The sequence below is a fragment of the Thermobia domestica genome, chromosome 10 (assembly GCF_964235325.1).
Source record: "Thermobia domestica chromosome 10, izTheDome1.hap1.1, whole genome shotgun sequence".
NCBI classification, from domain to species: Eukaryota; Metazoa; Arthropoda; class Insecta; order Zygentoma; family Lepismatidae; genus Thermobia; species Thermobia domestica.
Window position 1 is genome coordinate 135,033,983 of NC_137463.1, and position 19,154 is coordinate 135,053,136.

At 34.2% G+C, this 19,154-nt stretch overlaps 1 protein-coding gene across 1 annotated transcript in view; it reads left to right on the top strand.

Annotated features, from left to right (window-relative positions):
* LOC145662090 (uncharacterized) overlaps positions 1 to 17,686 on the top strand; it is a 175,807-nt gene extending 158,121 nt beyond the window's left edge. The window contains exons 4-5 of the mRNA XM_081727429.1: positions 2,689 to 2,844; positions 17,208 to 17,686. Coding sequence (XP_081583555.1) covers positions 2,689 to 2,844; positions 17,208 to 17,650 — 599 coding nt within the window. The 3' untranslated portion in view covers positions 17,651 to 17,686. The remainder of the gene's footprint in view (positions 1 to 2,688; positions 2,845 to 17,207) is intronic.
* Positions 17,687 to 19,154: the final 1,468 nt, after the last annotated feature.

Genomic DNA, 19,154 nt, shown 5'->3' on the forward strand with positions numbered 1-19,154 from the left:
GAAACATTGTGCACTGTTTTCTTTAAAATACGATAGTAAATAAACAGAAAAATGGATTGCGAGTAAATTTAAATGTGTTCTATAAAATTATTACAAAATTCTACCAATATTATGACCTACGATTCAGGAAATGATAATCTTATAACGTAACAACGTTTAGTTAGATAACTGTACAGTGTTTATGGTGAAGTTTCTTTTCCTGTGTGTGTGTGTAAACGCTAGAAATGTATAAACAGTACACAAGAATCATATATTACATACAGTATATTCCTTTACGATTAATTTTTCCATTTATAATGATTCTATTACATTATTATATGAACAATGAATTGTTCATTGTAATATATAACTTTTTAACATTATTTTATTTCAATAAGGACACAAATTAGAAGCGGTAGAATGTAGTACCAAAATTAAAATAATATAAACTGTAATTTGTGAATATTTAAATTTTGTATGTAAATCATTTAAAACTCACTTTAGTACAAAATACCAAGTATCTGAATTAAATAGATTAAATCAGAGTTGTTTCCAAAATCTAATTTGGATTATTGAGACAAACGCAAAGCTTATTTTATTCTATCAGATAGCTACGTAAAACGTCCGGACAAGAAAACATGAAAAGCATGTGGGCTGCATTCCGATGCTTTATGTTAAAAGGGCTCTCTGTATTACGTCAGCCATACTTTAGTTCAAATGACTTGCTATTTGATTCATTTATACTTATGTAAGGCTTAGAAAGGCGAGGATTTCTAAGTTGACTTTAAGCTATCAGAGAAACACAGTATAACGCTTTTTAATATTATCTTTTTCGAAAATGTTCGATCCTGCCTCGTATCTTAAGCACAGATTTTCATACTCATTATAGAGGAAACAGTTAATGAAATGAAAACTTCCTAATGATTAATTATCAGTTTTATATCCACTTCTTTAACTTTATTTTATCTCTCGCAAATTCTGTGATGAACCAATCTAAGATTTAGGTAGGCTGAGTATTGACAACCTACAGTTTGAATGTGAATTTACAGTTTAGTATTTAGCAATCTTCACAGAATAACAATATAAGCGAAACTACAGAAAATGAGAAATATTCGTAATATCTGGAAATTAATTATAATTTATCAGGCTGTTAACAGGCTGTTCACGATCCATATAAATAGTGACGTGAGAGTCAAATAAAGGCATACAAGAGTTGTAAATATTGCTTGAAAGGTATTTTATCATAAACCTGTTGACACTAGCAGTCATTAGACTCTGGTTTGACTTTCGCTGTAGCTACTTGACTAGTGCAGAAGTAACCGGAATTAAGTTGACACGATCACTGATGAGACTTTGGTGCGAGGTGAAATTATTGTTTGTTAGCTCTGTTGTTGGTAATGTTGGTTAGTTGATCTTGGTCCATGAGTAATGCATAGAAGACTCACTGCAGAACAACATGCTTTGCTAACTGCCGTATGGGCCACCCTGTACTGTAGTAACATAAATGATAGAATTAATATCAAGTCACATCAGTTAAGTAAAATAGATCGAAGTTGTCCAAAAACATCTAACATCTACAGTTGGTGAACCTGAATGTCGAACTTCAGGAAATTCGAAATGACAATGTTGATACTATGTCAAGAATCTCTTAAACATGGTAAGAAATGTTAATTTACGTACTCATCAGAACGATGAAAACTTTAATTTATGTAACTTGAAACATTAGAGTCTGTGTGAAGTATTACATTTTTGCTGAATTAAAAAACTTAATCCTTCATCTATAAACAAGAAATAATTAGGTAGTCAGATATGAAATAACATCTGAATGCAGTCCTAGTATCTTCCACGTCATTGAAATATAAGTTCTTTCACACTACAACGCTTGTATCCAAGTACAAATTTTGCAAGGTATTACATGAAATTTCCTGTCTTCTATTCTATGGGCGACTATAAAGGATGTTAAGTGATACTGAGAAATGCTGTTAAGTTTGTCTTCTATGACAAGTTCTAACTTTACATTTTTAAGCGTGGACAGTAATTTTAACAAGTTTCATTATATGATGTTCAATTTCTTGATGTTAAAAAGTTTTCTCTGTAAACAGAGCAAAAATGGTTTTCTCTCACTTCGATAGTTTCTAAGTTAAACCTACCTTTACTTTCTCTTCTTTAAGTGTTATTCTTGGAATTTTATCCGAAGCTTTGCGTATTGAACGTGAAACTACGTTATAAGAAACGCAGAGTTAGTCACTTGTTCATGAAGAAATATATGAGTACTATAAGAACTTCTATCACTGCAATTAGAATAAGATCTACGAAAATAGTTCAACAGTAGAACATAGATAATCTATGGCGTTTTCTTTGTAAATGTGTATGTGAAGTATATTTATGCTATTTGTCAGCCATTGTTTCGAGTTATAAAACATTTAAAATCGAGGAACTCGCATCTTTAAATGTCTTAGTTCTAGACCCTGGCAACCCAGAAACTACTTTTTCTACAGCAATATTTATTTATTGTTCCGTCCTTCTGATACTTAGTGCATGTGAAATAATTTAATTTGCTACAGCTAATTTTCATATCACTTACGTTAGATTAAAACAAACGTTGTTAATTTTGAGAGTAATTTCTGTTTAGTGACATTGCCACTTACAATATTAGTGTCTATTTAGTTAGCTGTATTAGTCAAGTTCCTTTTTAAATTTCCATTTCAGGTAATTATTTGTATGTATCTATGATTGTGTCCAGTGTTTTTATGTTATCTATCAATGCATGTAGAGGCATTCCTGGAGCCAAGTTCCCTCAATATTGGAGACTATCCCATTTCCCAGCATCTGTTTTTACGTGGCTTCATGCTACAACTGCTGCAGGTATCTTTCGATATATAATTTTCATGTTACCTTAATTGTAAGAAACAATTTCCTAAAATGTATTTCACTAGCTATTTGTTAACAACTTTTCCGAGCTTGGATGTTATAAGGCGTAACAATAGTTTACTCACTATTTAAGTTCAAACACAGAATTCTTGCTATTCCTTGATAAACATTCTCATATAACTAAATCATTGCAGTACATGAAAGATTGAAAGTGAACCAAGGAAGTTAAATTTTTAAAGCGAAATTTTTACATGTCTCGAGTTAAATCGAAAAAAAAGGTATGGAGATCAGTTTCAGATTCTTTAATATACAGTAACGTATACACGGTGTCTCTGAAGAGCTAGGAGGGAAAAGCTCGAAATTCTACAAGTTAAAACGAGACAAAACACTGCATCAACTCATACCCAACAATAAATAATTTAGAGTTACAGGGTTTGGAAATCATGGGATAATGAACTTGCGAGCTGAATATTACCAGTATATAGTATACTTATAGTATATACAATTAGTATTTTCTAATGTGCAATATTCCGAAAGTATTCGTTGTTTCACTTGATTAGTGGATACTAGTCGTAATAAATGTATGTTCACAATCGGGTTCACATGATGGTGTTTGTCGCATAAGCGATATCGTTTTCCGATTAATCACCATTACACCGAGGCGCAATACCGATCCACATCTGGAATTAACATTGATCGGCGTCTAGCAGAGATATTGATCCGCATCTTACATTAAGATCAATTAACATCTAGCAGCAATATTGATCCGACATCGACATCAGTAATGGGTCAATTTTTTTAATCGTTTAAAGGTTAGGCCGATATCAAAAACTGATGTGGTCCGATATCGCAATTTTCAAAGTATCCGTCATCTGCCCTCCTAAATGAGCTATTGGAGCACTAATACAGAACATATTTGGGATAGGCTGCAGGTCCAGCTAAGGCAATCATCAAGAATACCAGCTGACATGATAATTCTAAAATGGTGTTCATGATGTGATACAATCATATCAGGGAAATTTCTGTGCTCAAAAGTGAGTGTTGTGAAGGTTTCTGGTTTAATTCTTTCCGAAGTTCCCCTTATCCATGAACAAAATTGAACACAGAAATGTCACACAGGTAGTAGCTTGTACTATAAACAAACGACAGAACGACATAGATTTTCCAGTGTCAGTGAATCTACAGTAGATTTAGTCCCAGTACTTTTTGCGACTGATCCGAAAAAAAAAAAAAAACGATCTCCAGACATTCACGGATTTATTCAGCTTACAGGTCACCTATGTTGTGCTTCTACGAAAATCATTCTCAGCAGTTTGTAATACAGGATCCTTCACATCCGATGTCCTACATGACACAATCAACAAATTTGAATATGCACAGGTGTTAGAATTTCATTTTCACTAAGGTAATGGTGTGACTGTAAATGTTTTATGTATTGGTTGCTGTGGTTGCCTTGGCTTTAGTATAATTTTTTGCTTTTATTTATTTTATGACAATAGTTAATTTCAAACAGCTCTCTACAAAATTATTTAATGCACCATAAAAATTGAAAGACTCCCTACTGTTGGATTGTCATTCTGCGACCATTCATTGGAAGTACTTTTTAATTTTCTCGTTTGTGTATTTCACTCACCAAGCATTTAATGTAGAGAAGAAACTTTTGTTCTCTACACCAATACTTCCATTTTTTAAAACAATAGTTCTATTTCTTCAGGAAAATTGGGTGCTTTGTCATTTTTCAATAAGAGAGTCCCTTTGAACACGATCATTTCGCTCTGAGTACATTGCAATTGATGTCTTTAGTACAACCGATATCTGTGTCCCCCACTTCGAATCTCCTATGATGTTTTTCTTTGTTTCATAAATTCTTTCGTATTTCTCTTATATTGTCGCCATTTGTCTACACTATGAATTACAATTTCTGCCCTCTTACTAATATATTTCAGACTTCTATTTCCTATCTCTACAAAACTATGACTTTGTCTCATTTACGAATAATTACCATTTTTCCATACTAATCGATGTAGGAAAGCCGAACTCAGGTGTATATTTACTTGTTCCACACCTAGTGCATATTCTCTTAGCTAAACATTTTGTGTATTGATTGTTTCCAAAAAGAAGGGAAAAAAAGGATCACAGAGAGCACAAGACCAATAGATTTCGAATTTACAATTATGGTGTACGTGGGCGTAACTAATAATGATTTCTTTCTTTATGGAGGGATTGTTGTAATTGTCTTCCTCATTAACAAACTAAAACTCCCCACTGATTCAACTTGTAGTAAGGTCACTACAAATCGGTATAAGAAAAATAGCAGACGAAGAGAGACCTTCATTCTATTTTTGGATAATTTTCAAAAACAGCTGACTCTAAATATACAATAAACTGTACTACTTTGAAAGATCTAAAATTTCTTATAAAATATAGTTTCTAAGTTTTACCTAAGGCTCACCTTCTCCAGCCTGTATGATAGTTACTTTGCAGAAAATCATATTAAAATGCAACTGAGCCTTGTTAGTCTTATGCCAATATTGAAATACTTTTAGAATAATGGCGATCATTCATCTCCAAATAATGTTTTTATTGGGAAATGTTGGTTTTAGAGTATTTATTGTTTCTAGATCATCGAAGAAATACATCCTCTCCCCTCGAACTACTACTACCAAGCTATTTTTGTTACGGCATGTTTAACAAAATAATAAACGCAAATCTTTGTTTTTAATTTTGTTTTTCCAAATCTTCAGTCCTTTCTTTAATTTTAGGGTTGTATCCAAAAGGATCCATACAGGCCATGATCCTCTTACTCAAATAATGATTAACAAAACATGGTTACATACGTACGTCCCAAATCCTAGGGGCGGCCGTAATAAATACAGCTCAAGAAATACAAGTAATGGCCATCAAAAGCAGCAGAAAATGGAAAGAAAAACAATTCTAAAAATAATAATAAAAATAATAATAGTACTCCTAGGCCACAAACACTCACAGTTTGCGGCACGTGCTATAAAAAAGGTCATTCTTCCACCACATATTATAAGAATAATAAGCAGGGAAACGCCTAGAGGGGCCCCAGGACAAATCATTTCAAGAACATATTCTGAGGGCCGAAAATCAGGAAGTAAAGGAGCAACAAAAAGTCGCAAGTACTAGCCCTAATAAACGGTTACTGACATCACTTTATACTGTGGCTCCAGTCACCGGCAAAAGAGAACACACTAAATTGTTAAATCAAGAATATAAATTGTTAATTAATATAACAATTAACAAAGAAAAGTATCCCGTAATCATTGACACAGGTAGCTGGTTGAGCCTATGGCCCAGGTCTTGCATGTCTCCTAACACAAAATTGATTCCTTTTAACACCAATCTACGAGGAATTGAGAATTCCATCGTAAATTGGCGTTATATAGCTTTAATTATATTCAGAATTGGCTCAACTTTCTCTCATTATTTTCGAATTTTAGAGCACGGAGACTTTTTGCCTTTATTTGGAGAAGACATTCTAAATCGGTTACAGGCCAAAATTGATTTGCAAAATAATACATTATCAGTATATAAAAACCACGGTCACTGCCGTATCAAATTGAAGTTGACGCTTAAGAAAAGTTATCTGCAAGCGCAATTCATACAATAAAACAGTATACATCGGCTGATGTATTTACTACTCAAAAGGTTACTATACCAGCCAGGTCGCATTTCTTTTCACCCATTAATGTCAAGAATTGGAAAATGGATACAGAGTATTTTATTATCTCTCCATTAGAGAATTTATTGGACAAGTACGGTCTAGAGACTTTGCCTACTAAAGTACCTAAGAATAATTTCACACTATTAATATCAAATCCAACTAATAGGCCAGTAACACTAGTAAAAAACACCAATCGTATATGTTGAAGAGAACGTTCAAGAAGTACAGATACATTGCGATTACCGAACAGACGAGCAAAATGATGACACATTCTATAGAACTGAATAGGAAATTCAGGAAAGGCTGCACAAGACCAAATCACTTTTTGATATTAAATTATTGGACATAAACCCAGATTTAACGAAGGAACAGAAAAAAGCTGTACATGATCTACTTTTTAGATACAGGGTTGTCTTTTGATATACACCAACAGACATATGCTACTTTCGTGGTTGTGTACACAAGATAAGGATAGGTAAAAGAGCCTCTTTCCATCAGAGGTCACCTCCCATTTCTTTGGCAGTAAGACCGCAAATAAATTTCAACGCTGCGTCATAGGTCACTCTACTTCAGCAGCCGCTCTAAGTATAGCAGTACGCATGCTTTTAGAGGGTTTACCACCTCGTATCACTGCGTTTGCAGATGACCTCGTCTTAGGAAGCAAAAATTGGAAACAACAACTATCGGACTTGGAATTGCTCTTCAAAAACTAAGAAAACGAGATTTTAGAGCAAGCTCGAATAAGACCCACTTTTTATACTCAGAATTATATGTCTTAGGATTCACAGTTAGTGGCAAGGAGATCAAAATTTCACCCAAAATTGCCAATAAAATACAAAATTTTAAGGAACCTACCTCTCAACGGACCTTGAAGAGTTCTCTAGGACTCTGCTCTTATTTGCGAACCTATATAAAAAAATTTACTGATTAAGTGGAACTATTTCAAATTCTTTCGGACAAGAATTCAAAAATTTAAATGGACAACTTAGCATGATGAACTGGACAACTGAGCACCCTCAACCTCAGCAGGTGGAATTTTCGCATGTTATAACACTAAAACTAATTAGGAACGTGTTGTTTCCCACTGTAGTCGTCGTTTAACCAAAAGCGAACGTAAGGCCTCAACATGGCAGAAAGAACTATATGCATTGATATATGTCCTTCGAAAATTTCGATATTTCTTACTGAATAGAACGTTTAAGTTATTTATAGACGCTAAATGCTTGGCTTCGCTCAACACCCAGCCAGACAAAGTCGGAAAGTTTACTCGCTATAAGATATTCTTAGCTGATTATAATTTTGAAATTCACCATTAAAAGTCAACGGCATCCTGCAGATATTTTTAGTCGCTTAGAAGAAAGCAAGACATACAGCGAGACGAAAATCAAGAAGTTGATAACTTCTCGGACACAGATGACGCTATAGTCTTTGCTTCTCACTCATTGGAGCACACCTTTCAAATTGACCAAATTGACCCAATTTATCGGAGGAACAAAGCAAGGACCCTTCATTACTGTTTTGGAAAATAAAGAACCTAATAAATTGTCTACACTCCGTGCGGCGAAATATTTTTCTCTTAAAAACGGACTATTATATAGAACTCAGATACATCCTCAATTAGGATTGCTATATTTACTTTGTATATCAAAATCGTTGCTAAGGAAATGGTTTCATGCGATTCATAACAACCCAATGACACCTTATTTTGGATATACTAAGACATACCAGTCGGCACTCAGAAAATATTATTTTCCTAACATGAAAGCTTACATAGCAAACAGAATAAGGACATGTAATCTTTGCCTAAAACTCAAGAAGTTACCAGCCAAGTCGGCGGGCCAATTGCTCCATCATCCACCTGCTCCTATTGCTACTGGCTGGCAGTACGATTCAATTGGATGGCTGCCGGTCGGAGAAGAAAAATTCAAACACATACTAGTAGCTATTGAAATGGCCACATGATTTTGTGTGACCAAAATTGTAGACATCACAGCCGAAAAAATTGAACAATTTCTTATATATGAAATTATTCTTAAATACGGAGCTTTTTCGTACCTGTATTTGGATAGACACCCTGTGCGTAACGCTAAGAGATTGCAGAACCTAGCAAAGTTCTACAACTTTGAATCTAAATTTTGTCCAGCATATGATCACAAAACTCTAGGTGTAGTGGAAACATTCCACACAATCATACAGAACGCTCTTAATTTTTTGTACAGGAAAATCAAAATCATTGGTCAAAATTAATTTCATACATAACTTTTGTGATTAATACATTCGTACAGGATGGAACTAAATATTCTAGTTTTTTCCTTATGCACGGACACGAACCTAACAGACCATTTCTGATATTGCACTAACATCCACTCCGACGTTATTCTGCGATAAAGAACACCTGAATAAGATACGTGGAATTGTACAGGACAATCTAACTACAAGTTATAACAAACAGAAGAAATATTATGATCTTAAACATAAACAGACTAATTTTGATAAGGGTAAGAAGGTACTTGTTTTTTCTCCAATCGTCGGATTGGAATACCAGAACGTTTCTCGTCTACATTCGTCGGACCTCTAGAAATTATCGAAAGAGTCAATTTAAACCTTTATAGGGTCAGATTTACTGACTCATATCGTCAACCCATACAGGAGATTTCTGTAGACAGAATTAAACCATATTATGAACACTCAGCACAAGGATAAATAGCTATTTTTTTCTATACGAGCGAAGACATGTAATCGTAAAAAAAACTGTATGTAATAGCAAAGGCAGAACGCAAGATACACGATAGGATCCGAAATATCTCGTCTTTTAAACATTCCTCTTCTTTCAAATGACAGTATGAAAAGAAGATCAAGAATAGAACATAAACTCATGTAAATTATTTAACTCAATTGGCAAAGAACATTAGATAGCATAAAAACATTTTAATCATTCCCTAACTTTTTACTTTGGAAAAATATTAAAGCACACACCTAGGAAGAGGAAATACGAAGACAAGCATTCAGACAGATAAAAATACCTTTCATTGCGTTACAAACATTTCATCTCTGTTTTACAAAAAGCTGATTTATTTATTCTGCAACTGAATGAAAGAATGCTGAATTTGCATTTCCGCATTTAAAAGACAACTGATGTTTATAAGGATAACTAACCTATGATTCTATGATTCCTCAATATTGTTTTTTTCTTTTTTCACTGTGAACTACATATCGTGACCAATATTATGCAACATAAATATTATACAGGATGTCCAGGAATTTAGGACCATCATTACAATCATCATTGGCATTTAAAATTGGATTATTTTATTGAAATACGTATCTTTACTGCAAATATCTTAGAAACTTTACACCTTATACAGGGTGACCAAGAAATCACGCCGTTCGTATCACGAACTTTCCAATATAAATTATCTTCATATCCCTGTGATAATCGAATTTTTTTAGTTTTTGCAACTCTTATTATTATACACATACTATATCTCCGCTTTCGCTCGGTACCTAAAACATCCAAAAGACATCGTTTAGATTATATCCCCTCCAATTCCCATGGATACATTTAATACCATTCATACGACAAAAGAGCAACAGATTTTACAGACTCTAACACTCCTCACCATAAGTGAACTAATATATGTATATCAACGCCAAACCTGAAAACAGCCCTACCTCGAGGAAAATGAAGTGACATATAAAGTGTACCGACCCTCCCCTCCCTGTAAATTGGGAATAACTTAGTGATTTCTTCCACTACCTGAATAGTGCTCCGAAAAGTGAAATTTTTCACTGTTGCCAAGATCCCAAGTCCTACCCAAGTGACATATCACTGAAATTAATATCGCAACGATACATCTAGTATTCTCTATTTAAGTTATATATACTCTCCTCGAAAGTATCCTGAGGACGGCACAGGCTCCGCTGTTCTTAAAAGTTTCCCATGCTTCATAGTAGAAAACAATTAAAATTCGCTTCTCTTACATGTAACAATGTTTTCCGGGAGAAAATTTGAGAATCATTTGAGGTAGGTTTGGGGTAAGTCTAAGGAAGTGTTGTTGGATCATTGCGTGCACATGCAGCAAAATTCCAATTCAAACAGAGCAGACCAAACGCTCAGCAAGCTAGCTTTACACGAAAGACCCAAACGAGTACATACACCGAAATGGTCACTTTCAAGATATCGCCGCTCAGTAACTAATAAAATCGGCAACTCCAAATTACACTCACGATTAAGGTCCATAAACCGTGAGAGTTGAATTTTGATGAAAATTTGTGACAAGATTCAGTTCGAGTTGCTAAGTAACGTAGTAATAGTCACTCAATGCGCAAATGCTTCGTTGAGCTGCTACACCGACGCCATCTTGAAATCCTGTAGGCAATGTCCAAGAATACCCTTTTAGCACAAAAATGAAAAAGCTTTCGATATATCTGACTTCAGTATTGTAAACCAAGGTAAATCATCTATATGCTAGAGTACTTCCAGTGCATGACCGCCGTCTTGAAAGACGCCATATTGAATCGTCGTCAAATATGATAAATAGCAAGGGGGTCATGTGGGGTATCAAATAGCACTGTAATTTACTCCTGAGTTCATTTCCGTAACCAAAATTTAGATATCTGTTTTCACTTCAGAGTTAAGAGCCCTCTTACCCACAGGAACATATAAAAACTGTGCGAGTTAAACTTATGTCATGAAACACGGTCGTGCGAGCACTTGCACGATTTTAACTAATGCAGTAGTTAATGCAGTACAATAGCAACTATACCAATCAGATCTTGAGACTAGTAAGAGAAATCGTTAATTAAATTGAAATTTCTGTAGTGAAAAATGAAATATCAGCATGCTACAAGTTATACCTATTTCAAAGTGCGATGGAATAGACTGTTGGTCGATGAAACACATGCCTAATAGTACTGACAAGCAGAGAATACCAAAGGGATTGTTCGGATATATATTAGAAAAATTATATAAACTGGTACATATTAGTTGAACGACCAAAATGGTTCGGATTCCACTATAATCAGTAGGTCCACGTCTCCTTTAGCGTAGCAGGCATGTGGGACGTTGAATTGTATCAAACCAAAAATCTCTTTCAGGCAATTTTATGTTTTCTATTATAGTGTGTTAAGTTTTATTCTCCAATCTAGAAACCTTACGCAAAGACCATCATTGTTGCAGAATATTGCGTTCCTTTCCAATACTCATATTTGACGACCTATAATTTACCGTGCATATTATGAAGTTAAAATACTTTAATGTATTTATTGACAGTTTCTCTAAATACGATCGATTTATTGCTGCCACATTGTACAATGAAGGAGATTTAAATTATCAGTTCACAGCCAATTCTTAGAAGATACACCTGGAAACTTAGAATTCACTTTTCTTGTGTCTGTTCTGCTATTAGTGATAAGAGAATGCATGCACAACTGCTAAAAATATGTGGCAGTAAAGATTATTACAAGATTCAATTCCAAGTTGCAATCCATAAAACAAGCCTCTTTCTTCCTTTTCCCTTCAATATAAAATAATTAAATATCTGCATCTTTCCACCTTTAACGATAAAACACTTGCTTATAATAAGGGCAAGACTAGTTTTCATATCAAAACTGTGATAAATAAATGATTGTAGCAGGTGTTCACTCGTTAAGTGTACAAGTTATATGGCAGAATTTTCATTAAAAAAATCCATTCTGTTGTGTATCATCAATTTTGTGCGCCAGTCCTAAAGGATATGCTTGCATATGCATGGCAGAAATGTGAGTACGTAACAGGAGCAATAGTTGGTTCATTTACAAATGTTCTGAAGACTAGTAGAAAATAGTGTCTGTGGTCATGAAGATTATGACGAAAGTGCATTTGTTAAGTGTTTGCACTGCTCCATGAGGCTGTGTGCTAATCACTACGTTTTGGATCTCCATCATCACAATTGAAGAGCAAAAGGTTAGTAGGTTAATATTTGCTTATGTGCAATAGTTTATATTATTTTTCTAATATTTTTTTCTATTAATTTTCTAATAACTTCAAGACAGATTCTTTAAAACCATATGTGCCGTTCCACCTAACTTATATTACAGCATTTAAATGCTATGCATAATCGCAACACACACAGACTCATATATATAGCGATTTTGAAATAGGTATAATTTGTTACAGTGCTCCTATTCCATTTTTCACTACAGAAATTTCAATTTAATTAACGATTTCTCTTACTATCTCAAGATCTGATTGGTATAGTTGCTATTGTACTGCATTAACTACTGCATTAGTTAAAATCGTGCAAGTGCTCGCACGACCGTGTTTCATGACATAAGTTTAACTCGCACAGTTTTTATATGTTCCTGTGGGTAAGAGGGCTCTTAACTCTGAAGTGAAAACAGATATCTAAATTTTGGTTACGGAAATGAATTCAGGAGTAAATTACAGTGCTATTTGATACCCCACATGATCCCCTTGCCATTTATCATATTTGACGACGATTCAATATGGCGTCTTTCAAGACGGCGGTCATGCACTGGAAGTACTCTCGCATATAGATGATTTACCTTGGTTTACAATACTGAAGTCAGATATATCGAAAGCTTTTTCATTTTTGTGCTAAAAGGGTATTCTTGGACATTGCCTACAGGATTTCAAGATGGCGTCGGTGTAGCAGCTCAACGAAGCATTTGCGCATCGAGTGACTATTACTACGTTACTTAACAACTTGAACTGAATCTTGTCACTAATTTTCATCAAAATTCAACTCTCGCGGTTTATGGACCTTCCTCGTCAGTTACTAGTGAGGACAAGCTGTATAAAAGTTTCTAATCATTAGTTTGGGGGCCTTTGAGATTGAGATTATGATTCCTTACAACCTATGTGACTGACTGACATAAGTGTTTGGTATGTTTCCGAGTAGTTAGAAATACGGAACTTTACACATTGATACGGAATGCCTTATATATATAGGCCTATATGCAGAATATTCCAACATTACGGTCTACTGGTAGGGGGAAAAACATCGCTACCAAGCCCCTCATATAGTTTATCCCTTGTATAGATCGAAATGATCATTTTGGCTATAAGCTGTCTGAGAGAGATGCAATATTATCTCTATAATATTCAAATATATTCCGAGTAATGGTCAGGTTTCTGGTTCAGCGAGTCAGTTCTCCGGGCTTTATGATTGAAATTTATAGTTGAGCAATTAGAGTAAATATTGATATGAGATATTATAGCACCACTTAAATAACGATATGTTGAAATTCAATATGCATATATTAGACCTAAGAAGTAAAATCTAACTGATTAATATTTACAAGTGAAATGTCTCGATGATGCTCTTATTCCTTCGAATTTGGAACAAAAATTTTAGACCTTTCTTAGCATGATATAATAAGGGATTAATAGTTTGTAACGTAATACACTGAAGTTTGTTGTATTACAAACTGTTAAATTCGTAATCACTATTTGATATTTAATCGCTATGATATTTGTTTTGAATAAATTTCTATAGCTTGAATAACTTAATGGTTACCGCACTTTGTTTTGTACTTTATGCTACTTATATTCTCTTGCACCTTCATTTTTTAAAATTATTTTCGTACTGGAAACTGTATGAGCTGAGAGGCAAAACTGAAATGAACACTGTAAATAAATAAAAATAAAATAAAGCAAAATAAACTTTCAGTTAACAAGTACAATTTATATCTAAGGTATTTTTATATGTAAAATGATAAAAATATTTATATTGTGTGTGTGATTATATTACTCTCCCTACTGCCTGTTCAGTTTCATTTAGGCTAAGGACGTAACCAGTGTTGGGTCTTAATGATCTGTACCCCCTGAAATTTCTTCTTTTGTTTAAAGGGCACGGGTGGATAAGTATAGTGAAATGGCCCCAGACGAATCTTGGGAAGACAACTAGGTGGTATGTAGGTAACCCCAAGATACATTAATCCCTCACGTTTCAAACATCAACTCTGATTGGTTCATGAGAAATGGCGCAAAATCGGATAAGTGGGATTAATTTGTTTCTCAAGAATGGCATGATCGATTTTGTTCAAACTTGAATATATGTATAGGTGTATACAAAGGCTTTGTCTGAAAAAATTAATTGCTCTCCCCGATCATTCCCCCGTCTCAAAAAATTCAACTCAATATTTTGAGCCCCTTTTGCTCGCATGATGATCTGTGAGCACAATTATGAAAAAAGTAATATTAGATGTCGCTTTAATGCTATAATCACATATAGTTTTTCCAAAATTGTATCAGGGGTACGCCATGATCAAAATTAGCCAAAATCAACCATACCACACTTACAAAGAGGCAATTGCAAATCGAACGGCTATTGATGTAGCTTTAGCATATTTGCTAAGTGAATAAATGAGAAATCACCCTAAGTGCCAAATTGACTGAGACTCTATTTGATGGCCTGTGGCATCCCCATCCCTAGTTGGGATATAGTGAAACTGTTGATATTTAATAACTTATTTGGGAAGGAACACCCTTATCACTTTAAAAGAAACAAGAAACAATGAATCTTTGTGGTTGTGTGAATTTGTCGTGAAAAAACGAATACTGACAGCCAGAAGCGTCTGTTGCGATTTTTCTTGGGGAGGGGGAGGGCAAAAACCTCCATCTACATTAGAATTGTACGTTTTATACTAGTAAATTAGTAGTCAATGGATTAAAATGTAGACCCTGTAAGCCTTATTGAGGGCAAAGGGTATGAAGTTCCTATGCCTGCATTTAAAGGCAAAAATCAAGATTGTCCACTGCAGACGCAAATGATACATATTTGTTAAAAGAATTCGTTACGTAGTTGAATCTACACATGGAATGCTTAAAGAAAAGTATCATCTGTTGGATGAAATATTTGACCAATGAAATGATAGCTATTATTATAGAATTGCTGGTTCACTACGCAATAAATTCTCCATACGTGTGACACCAGGTGAAAACTACTCCACAATCACCGCAATCATGAAATGGCGAAAACTTCAGGTAACGACAACGCCTTTGCAGCCTTTGTTGAACAGAAGAAATTGCGAACAAGAGAACTTCCGTTTACATCTATTTCTTCAAAGGATCTTGAGGATTTTCCTCGTATGACCCAAAAATATTTGAAAGGATTGTTTTATGGATCCTTCCAATATAAACAAACAATATGTTATTTGGCTGAAATGTTGGATGAATGATTTAATATTAAGATACAGTATGTTAAAGACAACGACAAGATATTTAAAACGACAGTGCATTCACCACCTTCCCAAAGCAAGACATACAAATGCTTCATGTAAAACCAAATACAGAAAGTTACAAAAGTGTGAAAAGGTACCGTTGAGACTGTGCAAATGGATTGGGAACAGATTGCTCTTGCTCCCATGTTGCAGAAATTATTTATTACCTAAGTTATGAAAGACATTTGTTGAGTATCTCAAAACGAGCACAAAAATTGAGCAAAATATTCATTCACGACAACATTTGTGTAATCATAAATGAAAACAGTGACAAGGACTGAAGTACAATGGTCCTTTCATCCTTATTTGTTTCACACATTGAAATACTTGTACTTCTTACATTTAACTTATTTTGCATGCCGTTTGCATTATATTTTCTTCTATTTCTTGGATGAGATGTACCTTTTATTCGATCAGTGTAATGCAGACTTCCACTACTCTACTTCTTATCCCCAACTCCTCCACTCATAACCTATGAGAGACACTACAACGAAGGTTGCATTACGTTGTTGATGGTTATTCTCTTTCCAGCTGAAGCTATTTCACTTTTATTGATTGACCTTTTTATATACGAACACTGACATTGAAACTCCAGGTATCCTTAAATAGGATATTTACGGGGGTCTAATCGAAATTTTATCCTCATTTTCATATTCAGTCCGACTGATTCATATGAAATAAACACCAATATCAACAGTTTCACTTTATCTCAAACTGGAGATGGGGACACCACAGGCCATTGAATGGGGCCTCAGGGAGTTTGGTATTTTTCAGGTGTGATTTCTAATTCATTCACTTAGCAAATATACTAAAGTTACATCAATAGCTGTTGGTTTTGCAATTGCCTCCTTGTAAGTGTAGTATGGTTGGTTTTGGCTAATAATGACCACGTACCCGTGATACAATTTTCGAAAAATATATGTGATTGTAGGACTAAAGCGACATCTAAAATTACTTTTTTTCATAATTATTCTCGCAGATCATCATATGTCAAAGGGGGCTCGAAATATTGAATCGAATTTTTTGAGAGGAAAAATGGTTGAGCAGAGCTTTTTTTGAGACAAAGCCTTCGTATATACCTATACATATATCCAAGTTTGAACAAAATCGGTCAAGGCATTCTTGAGAAACAAATTAATCCCACTTTTCCGATTTTGCGCCATTTCTCACGAACCAATGAGAATTGAGGTTCACCTACATACCACCTACTTGTCATCCCAAGATTCATCTGGAACCATTTCTCTATACTTATCCATCCACGCCTTTTAGTCTAATTTTAGGGATGAATTTACAGATCTTAAATAATTAACATCGCGTTGAATTTAGACCCCCTCCCATTAACTAAATTTCTACATATGTACCTGATTGTAGCTAATGTAGAATGATTAAGGCAGATATTTTTCAAACATTCATATTATATATAATAATGCAATTTTTGTTTCAGGTGCTCGTATAAGTGTTTTACTTTTGTCCTCAGCTGTATTTAAGGGTGCTGTATTTTACATCATGCTTTACCACGTGTCAGCAACTTTCTTTTACTTGTTGTCTGATTCTGATGCATTACTATCTGAGGAAGCAATGAGAAAAAAAGAAATATTATTTGGATCAGCACTCATATCATTCTTGGCCTATATTAATATTCATCTTAATCTTCAAACATTTTTTGTAGTGTCTTGTGGAACATTCATCGAAAATCTTGTACTAATCTGTGTCTCGGTTCATGAATTTAGCTTACAAACTGATTATAATAACGAATTAGTTACGTTGTTCGTAGAATGGTACATTGGACTTTTAATTTTATCTTGTGTTTGTATGGTTTTGTTAAAATTAGTACACTGTGTTGAAGCGAAGAGGGACGAACAAAACAGTAATACTCTACAACATTAGTTGTATGCAATTTTCATTTCAGAACTAAATGTTTTATTAAATTAATTTAAATTGACTAAATTGATGTTTTCTTCCAAGTGGAAATAGTTCTCGAAGTTAATTTATCTTGCTATACTTTTTATTGTTACATTACTAATATTATTGAACAATTTTAACCTTCATATGTAAAGTACTTGCTGGTTGGTACATATACTTTACAAAATAAATAATAAGGATAATGACAGTAACAATGATGGAAAATGCAACTAGTAATTTGTGTGTGTGTGTGTGTGTATAGAACAAATTAACTTCTTAACTAAAAATAGCGAATAAGTCCATCCTCCACATGTTTGGAAGTAACAGGAGAAAATATCACCGTTGACAAAATTTAGTTTACAAACTTTTCAGTCGAAAGTGTTCATAAATTCAGGTTCATCTCAAATATGTATATAGTATTGCTATACTATAAACAAAAATTGCACAGCTTATTCTACAAGTATCAAAAGTCAACCATTCAACCATTTACTTCCAGTTATGTACACTACCAATGAGCCACTGACATGTCTCGATTAACGCAAGGAGCAATTCTTTAGTACAAGTGGCGGCCATATACTGATGGGATTGACTCGTTCAGTCACCTCAATTTCTGAAAAGAATGAAGCTGTTTACGTGCAGATTTTAAATTGTAAATAGTTATGGATTTCAAAACATTTTTCATGTTGATTTTCAGTCAATCTCTTGGCATAGTTACATAAAATTCATATGTTAAAATCCTAACTACTGGCACCATTGATTCTTCCACTTCTTTAGTTCCAAATGACGACAGGACTTTTGAAACATACGATAACCCTAACAGCATTCACCTCGGCGATTGACTTGTACCAGCCTTGGATTTTCTTTGACAGTCATTTTATTAGAAAAACACGTATGACTCAACTCCATTCAAATTTATTTTCAAATGCTTTGCTGATATCACAGATAACTTTGCGAATTACACTGGTATTTGCCTTCAGAAATAACATCTTTAGGGAGCTGCCGTGTAGGAATCCTCAGATTTGACAAATCAAATTGTCTACACGGAAGCTATGCAAAAATCTACTCGTCTACATCGGCAATATTTGTTTTCTTCACTCCTTATTTGATGGGTGATGCTAAACTTACACCAAAGTTGTACCACCAATAGTGACGTAATGTGACTAGTATTAGTCCAATTTCCAGTTCCTTGTTCAAGAAACAAAAAGAAAACTGTGTAAAGCGAAAGGTAGTAGTACGTCTGTGTATATGTATGTACCGTTGCTCAAAAAACAAAATAATAATAATAATAAAAGCTTCAAAGAACGAACCATAACAAATTGAGACCATCTCATCTGCAGAGAGAGAGAGAGAGAGAGAGATACAACCGTATGTATGATCTCGAGCTCTTGATGAAAATAAGGTGCAAATGAAGTAGACAACACGAAATAAAAAGTGCAAATAGGGAAGGTGACTGAAGCTATGAGGTGCAAAATTTTCCTTTTTAATATTA